The sequence below is a fragment of the Penaeus chinensis genome, chromosome 23 (assembly GCF_019202785.1).
Source record: "Penaeus chinensis breed Huanghai No. 1 chromosome 23, ASM1920278v2, whole genome shotgun sequence".
Classification (NCBI taxonomy): Eukaryota; Metazoa; Arthropoda; class Malacostraca; order Decapoda; family Penaeidae; genus Penaeus; species Penaeus chinensis.
This window is the reverse complement of record NC_061841.1, coordinates 14,882,388-14,889,887: the sequence shown is the minus strand read 5'-3', so window position 1 is coordinate 14,889,887 and position 7,500 is coordinate 14,882,388. Positions and strand designations below refer to the sequence as shown.

Genomic DNA, 7,500 nt, shown 5'->3' with positions numbered 1-7,500 from the left:
AGTAGAGGAGTGGCTCCCCCCCCCCCCCCCCCCCGAAGCCGCACCCTCAAGGTCACGCGGAAAAGAAAACGGGATTTCGAGGAGGTGGAGAGAAAACGGGAAATTTCCGAGCGCGTTCGCAGCCGAACGAAAAGTCGCATTCGTTTGTGAGTTTTAACGGTTGAATAGAATTTGAATGTTTCTAGAAAGACTTAAAGCGATTTTTGCAATATGGTGATGGTCTCACGAAGGGAAAGCGGATAATTTAGCTCCGTTTGGAGGTCGTAATCGAACTCGGACGCAGCGAGACTCCTGAACGGTGCGTTGTTTTCGATGTTGTTTTTCTTCCACGTAAGTTCTGGTCGGCGTGCGCTTTCGGGGCGTTTTCCACCTCTTTCCAGCCTCCGGAGACCCACGAGAGCGAGGCGGCAGTGAGGGGCCATTGGCCGGAATCGGGGAACTGGAGGAGAAGTAGGAAATGATGGATAATAAGGGAGGAATGAAGGAGGAGGAGGAGCGAGGGGTAGGGGGGTGGGAGGGGAGGAGGTGTCTTGGCGTAGGCCTATGTGGCGTGGATTTTGGGTTTGTGCTGCTGTTCTTCTTTTCAGCTGGCGTGGGGCTCTGCATGTCGATTCTTAAAAAGTGATAAGGCTCTACAAAGCAGAATTGGGGCACGATTTTCTGTGAAGACTCGCGGCCTGTCTTGAGAAAGAGTCACCGAGGTGGAGTCCTGGGCTTGGGCTGCTTGCTGCTTTGTTGCATTGTGATGTTCGCTTTCTCTTGTTTTTCGGTAATTGGCTTTTAGGCTTTTGATTGTATCCTGTTTTTGGTCGTGTTTGGTTAACTTTTAAAGCCAACTTACTGAGATTTCTTTGTGAGTTACAACAGTGATAATTTTGTGATTTTGAACCAGTGTGAAATGTTTGATTATCAGCAAGCATTTACTTATTCGTTAGTTGTTACTGAGAGTGACGCACCCTCCAGAGATGAAGGGCCTAAACCAGGCTATCATGCAAACCCAAAATTCCTAACCTAACTGAACCTTTCTTACCTTCTATTTATTTCCTAGACAGGGGGCAAGCCCCTGTATACCCCGTTTATCAGCACTATGTGCCTAATTATAGAAAAGCGACATTAAGATCTCTGGCTGTGTGATGGTGTTGTGGACTTTGTCTCTGAGTGGAGGCATGCAGCACATATTTACATAATTTCACTCTATGCTCTGCAAGATGGCATTGTTCATTTCCTTATACCCTTGTTCATTGCTCTCAGTAACATTAACCATGTATTTATTTTAGCTGTTAAAAATATGTAACTGGCATCCTTTGTTATCCTGGATTTCATTAACCCCTTAACGACGGGTCACGTCTATAGACGTCAAAACAAACACTTGAAATGTGGCGTGCGGCAGCGTGCCAAAGCACCGGTGATTCGGCTTGATGTACCGAATTCCCGCGCTCAAAGTCGGCACGTTGCCATTGATCGCCAGTGTAGTTTTTTTTTTTTTTTTTTCACCCGTCACCAAGGGGTTGATTCAATAATTGACTCCACTGGGTGTATGACAAAACCTCTCTTGCTTCTCTCCAGCATATTTTTGGTGCCTGAACATTTTGCTTAACATGGTGTTTAGGAGAGGGAGATATCTCTTCCAGTGGTTCTTAGAAGGTGGACAATTTCCCTCGTGTTCAGAAAGGTCGGCATGGACAATGCTTATTCAGTTACACTCTTCTCTTTGATTTTGAGATACATGTTCAAGGATTTGATACTTTTCTTTTTAATTTTGCTCAAGCATATTATGACTTGGATAGATTTCTTTTGTAGATTATATTTGTCTGTAATGTGTTTGCAGACTATTATCAGTTTTAATATAGTGCACTAATTCACTCTAATACAAACATTAAATGGATTGATGATTGATATCATTTTGTTAAGAATGAAAGTATGTGTGTGAGAGGGTGTGATAAAATAGATTATATATTTTAGAATATTTTCTTTATTAACTGAAATCTGTCTTGATTATTTTTACTTTTTATGGTAATTATCCAAGCTGTTATCAGAGCATGAAAAGTGGTGGCTTATTATTGGTTGATGTGGTCCTAGTCTAGATAATTATTGTTATTTTAATTATTTATTTATTTATCTCAATTTCTTCCCCTTTCCTCCCTCTTAACCCTCTTATATTAATATGGAGATAGAGGTAAGGATAGACAAAACGGAATGCTTTTTGTAAAGTTGTATTTACAGAACAGTAAAGATTGGAAGGTTTCTGAAAGCTAAGCAGTTAAGCATGGAGAATTTTTGTTTTTGCAATTGTTTGGTATTTCTCCATGGCTTTCATGAAAGATGAGTTCTATACTTAGAATAATGCTTTACGGAAATAAATGGAAAGCCCATCTAGGGCCTTGTGAAGCTGTGCTGCTGTGAATTATACTCTTGTGTAATGGCTAATGGCATGTATGTAGTAAAAGACAATAGTAATACGAAAATACCAAATGAGGCTAATATATGAATGTTACGCATGCATGCACATGTGTTTGTTTGTTTAATTACTATTTCTATTTCTATCTATTTTTCCTTGAAGATCTTTGAGCATTCTCTATAAATCAGTTTATTTTCCCACTCAGGTTGGAGTGCATTACATGAGGCTTGCAATCGAGGCTTCTACGGAGTGTCAAAGTTGTTGATTGAAGCGGGGGCAGACGTAGATGCCAAAGGACTTGACAACGACACTCCACTACACGATGCATGCGTCAACAATCACTTTAAGGCAAGTCTTAGTCATATCTTTTTCCTCTTTTCTTTCTTTTCCTTTTTCTTATAAAATCTGATTATTTTTCCCTAGGCATTGTTCTTTGTAGGGGGAAAAATAATCTCTTCAACTTCCTTTTTATTATAGTCAATTCAAAATGTGACCATGAATATATTTTCCCTCATCTTCTCTTTTTTTATGTGTGTGTGTCTCATCATTATTTTATTTGATAATAGGTTTACATTTTATATAGTTGCAAAGTTATTACTCTCACTGTTTACCTTGCAGCTGGTGCGCTTACTGTTAAGGTGCGGGGCTGGAGTAAATGTGGTGAACCGTCGTGGCAAGACCCCCCGTGACGTGTGCCGTTCCCCAGGCATTGTGGCGCTGATCGAGGCAGCAGCACGCGGCCAGCTCCAGGACCTGGGAACATCTTCAGGGGACGAGCTCACACCACAACAGAAAGGTGGGTATCCAGGGAGAGGGAGAGGCCAGAGGCAGAGTGAATGGCTTGCGCTAAAGTTGGTTCTCTGGCTGTCAACTTTCTTTTGCTTTCGCTTCTTTCCTGCTTTCTTCTTCTACAGCTTCATTTTGTTTGTGTATGTTTATTTCTGTTGGTGTACTTGTATTTTTGTTTGCTTGTTTTAATTTTTTTTTTTTTTTTTTTTTTTTTTTTTTTTTTTACTTTTTATGTTTTCTTTATTTTTTTTTCACATTTATATATTTGTTGTTATCTGGGCAGATAGGCACTTTGTTTTTATTTATTACTTGCGTATATTTGTCTTTTTGTTTTGCTTTATTTTGGGAAACTGGGAAGAGTCAGTTGTGCTGTGCTGTACTGTTGCTTCTATTGCTTTTCTTGGAACTTTATGCAAAACGTATGAAAAGGGTTTGTCTTGTCTTATAATATAAGTTCTCATCAGATCTGCTTGAATGATGATTATTGAATGATTTCTGAACACAATTAACCAATTGGATCCAGATGCTTTGCTGCCATCACATGGGCCAAAATATGGGCATTAGACTTAATTGAGTGGCCACTCCGATAAGTGTGTGGCTTGGAGGCCAGGTGACAAGACTCCATGCCTCCCCTTTGCAATGTTATTTTCTCTTTTTCTGCTTAATTTTTTTTTTTAGCTTTTTTGCTTTGCCAAGATGGTAGGAGACTTGCTTGCATAGGCTCCATATCATCTCTTTAGGTAGTCTATAATAATAACTGTAACTTGTTACAATAATATTAACAAAAACTAAAACTGTTTTTGTGTGTTTGTTTACTTTTTTCATAACATTCAAATTTCTGTAATACAACCTGCACCACTGGTCAGGGCAGGTAGGTATAGGTTCGTGAGCATGGAAACCGCATCCTGGAGCCAGCTCTTTCCTAAATACCCATTGAGTCTAGTCACCTTTCAAGAGCTTTGTGCACTCATGGCAAGTCTTTCCTGTCACCCTGGCCTTCAGCTGAAATTCTCATGACGGCAAGTTATCGTCACCCCAGCTCTCAAGCTAGATTATATCATGACAACATGCTCATGCCACTTGCCTCTCAAGACAAATTATTCTGTGACATAATGGTCACTTTCACCCGGGGAATTTAAAGGTTCAAGGAAATTTTCGGGTTTTTTCAGGAAAGCTGCCTTTCCCAATTTGTCCACTTGTAGTTTTTTTTTGGATTTTTTTTTCACAAAGGCCCAAACCAAAAGTTTAGCCCCAAAGGGAAAATTTATAAAGGGGAATGACTGCCCTTTCCCCAATGTCCCTTTTCAATGACAATTTTGTTTAGATTCTCCCCCTCCCCCACTACTATTGATGATATTATTATTGTTATTATCAGTATTGTTTTCATTATTCAGTACTTTAAGTACACAGAACCATAGAAATGGAGTAAAAAGGTTGCTGAAAATCATGTAAAAGGGTAAATAACTAAAGTCATGTAGGACTTGTAACTGAGTCCTTTTTGATTAAGCATTTAAAGAGCCATCTATGTGTATAGAAGATTGATAAGACTGAAATCAGAGTGGACATGGCATGTATGTACATGCCTTTCTGGTACCCTTTAGTAGCATATATTTAAGGGAAAAAGTTACTCATAAGTTCAATAAAATTCGTCCAATTCCCCAACCTCAGGCAGTAGTTGTACAAGCATGTCGAGGCGGACTTCCTTCCAGCTAAAAATCGTATGGTGTATTTTAATGGTGGGGTTGTAGGGGAGTGTGGAAAAGGGGAAAATTGTGGTATAGGAAGTAGGAAAATTATACGTATATAGATAAAAAGTTGTTAAAAATAAAATATAAAAATTTTTGGGATTAGGGTATTAGTTGTGGGTAGGTGGGAGTGGATGGGGTTTGGTTGTAGGGGATGGTGATTGTGGTTGGGGTGTGTGGTGGGTGATGCGGTTTGGGATGGGATTATTTTTGTAGTAAGATTAGATGGTTACGGGATTTTTGGGGGGTTATTGTTTTAAAAGGTTTACTTGGGGTATAGAGTTGGAATATTTTGTAAGTGTGATATGTGTATTGTTACGACTATTTATTGTGGGAGTAGGGAAGATGATGGTGTGTAATAGTGTAGGGTAGTTGTATATTAAGATTGGAAGTGGATAGGGGGGAAGTTGTTTTATTGTAGAGGGGGGTTTTTTTACTAGTTGGGATCGGTTGTTGTGGGGAAATATTTGTTTTGATGTATTATGTTGGAACGAGGATGATGTTTTGGTATAATTGTTTGTATATGTTCAAATAGTAGGGGACATTGGGGGGTGTGGGGAATATGTAAGATGGTGGGAATAGGATTGGAATCATATATCTATCTACGATATAGTAATAGAGAGAGATCATAGAGAGAGAGTAGAAGATGAATTATATATCTGCATAGACTACCGTATAGAGACTATCGCTCGCCGCGATAGATCAGAGGTAGTTATATATGGAGCTAGGGCGTAGGGAGGTGAGGGTGGGGGGTGTAAAGTGGCTAGGTTGAGAATATCTCTCTATTGAATTTTTCTATGTTGGTTAGGAATTTTAGGCTTGATATGATTTCAGGAACCTTCTGAAAATGGATAAGTCAGGAGTCGGCGGGAACAGCAGTGCCAGCAGTGGGTTGGGACCATGCATGGCTAGTCTGTCTGGATTGGCTTCAGAGAGCTTGTACCCTTGGTTCTGCTACTACTCCCCAAACCAACAAGTTTCCATGACTGGGAGAGCAGTACAACTGAATTGTTGATCGAGAAGTCATGCGCCGCGCTGGCCCCTAAGGTTTACCCCCTTCATATTTGTGCTTTTGAACTAAGCATAGCCCTTGACTTGTATAGCAAGAGTTCCAGCAACCGCCTGCCTTACGTAGTCAACACCAGCTCAGGGGAGGAGAAAGAGGCACTTGGGAGATCCTAGGATGCAGTACTGCATCAAGGTTTTATATGGTTGATTGATAGAGTTTCCCATTCTCACTGACTCACTCTCGCTCTCTCTTCCCCTCTCCCTCGTCCCGCCTCCTCATTCCCTCTCCCTCCTCCCTCTACACCCTCTCCCCTCCCTCTCTCCTCTCTCCCTCCTCCCGTCCCTCCCTCCCGCCCTCGCCTCCCCCTCTCTGCTCCTCCTCTCTCCTCTCCTCTCGCGGTCTCTCTCTCCTCACTCTCGTATTCTCTCCTCTCACTCTCTCTCCCCTCCTCCCTCTCCCTCTCCCATCTCTTTTTCCCCCCTGCCCCCTCGCACCTCCTCCCCTACACCTCCTCCAACACCACGGGTCCGACCCTCAGTCCCTCCCGCCCCGGATCGCCCTCACCATCAGCTCTACTCAATCCACTCCCACACCCTCTATAAAGCTCACCTCACCACCAACCACCAACGATCAACTCCCACTCCCGTCTCGAGCACCAGGCATCCCTCACCGTCAGACCCCAGCTTCATCCCCTCTCGACACCTACGTACCCCTCTCAGGTACACACAGAGGTTCCCTCACCCACTCCCACTCCCTCGTCCCCTCTACCAACACCCACATCAAAACTCTCCTCCAGACCCTCCATCCCGTCGATGACTCCCTCTTCTCATCATCAGATACCCTCTCCGAACCTACAATTCATTCCGCCTCCTCCACCCAACATTCTCCTTCCCATCCGCCGTCCCCACGTCCCTCCTATCCCCCCCCCTCCAACACCTCCCCAGATCTTCCTCGCCATTCCATACCCTCCCCCCCACAAACCCACCACACCACATCGGAGAGAACCTCACACCAACCCTCCATCATCACTCTACTGCTCTACCCATCCTCACTCTGGCCAACCCCCAACCCTCCCCTCCGTCGCTCGCCTCCCAGAATCAAACCCCTCCCAACTCCCTCCCTCCCCCCCTCTCACTCTCACGGTCCCTCTCTCTCATCTCGAAATCCAGTCTCATCAGTCTCTCTCATTATCATCAATCAGACATCTCAGCATCTCCCATCTCCATCTCTCTCTCTCTCTCTCTCCCTCTCCCTCCGCCCTCCTCCCTCCCTCCCTCCCTCCCCCTCGCCTCTTCCCTCCCCTCCCTACCTCCCCTCCCTCCCTTCCTCTCTCTCTCTCTCTCCCTCCCTCCCTCCCTCACCCCTACTCTCTTCTCCCCTCCCCCTCCCTCCCTCCCCATCCCTCCCTCCCTTCCGCTCTCTCTCTCTCTCTCCTCTTCCCTCTCCCTCTCCTCGCCTCCTCCTCTCCCTCCCTCCCTCCCTCCCTCCCTCCCTCCCTCCCCCGCCTCGCTCTCTCCCCTCCCCTACCCTCCCGCCCTCCCTCCTCCCTCCCTCCCTTC

The 7,500-nt window shown here is 44.1% G+C and overlaps 1 protein-coding gene across 1 annotated transcript in view; it reads left to right on the top strand.

The window, feature by feature from the left end:
- LOC125037671 (ankyrin repeat domain-containing protein 50-like) overlaps window positions 1-7,500 on the top strand; it is a 47,071-nt gene that overhangs the window by 24,526 nt on the left and 15,045 nt on the right. The window contains 6 exon segments of the mRNA XM_047630867.1: window positions 2,604-2,746; window positions 3,017-3,194; window positions 4,856-4,910; window positions 5,767-5,823; window positions 5,910-6,063; window positions 6,480-6,660. Coding sequence (XP_047486823.1) covers window positions 2,604-2,746; window positions 3,017-3,194; window positions 4,856-4,910; window positions 5,767-5,823; window positions 5,910-6,063; window positions 6,480-6,660 — 768 coding nt within the window.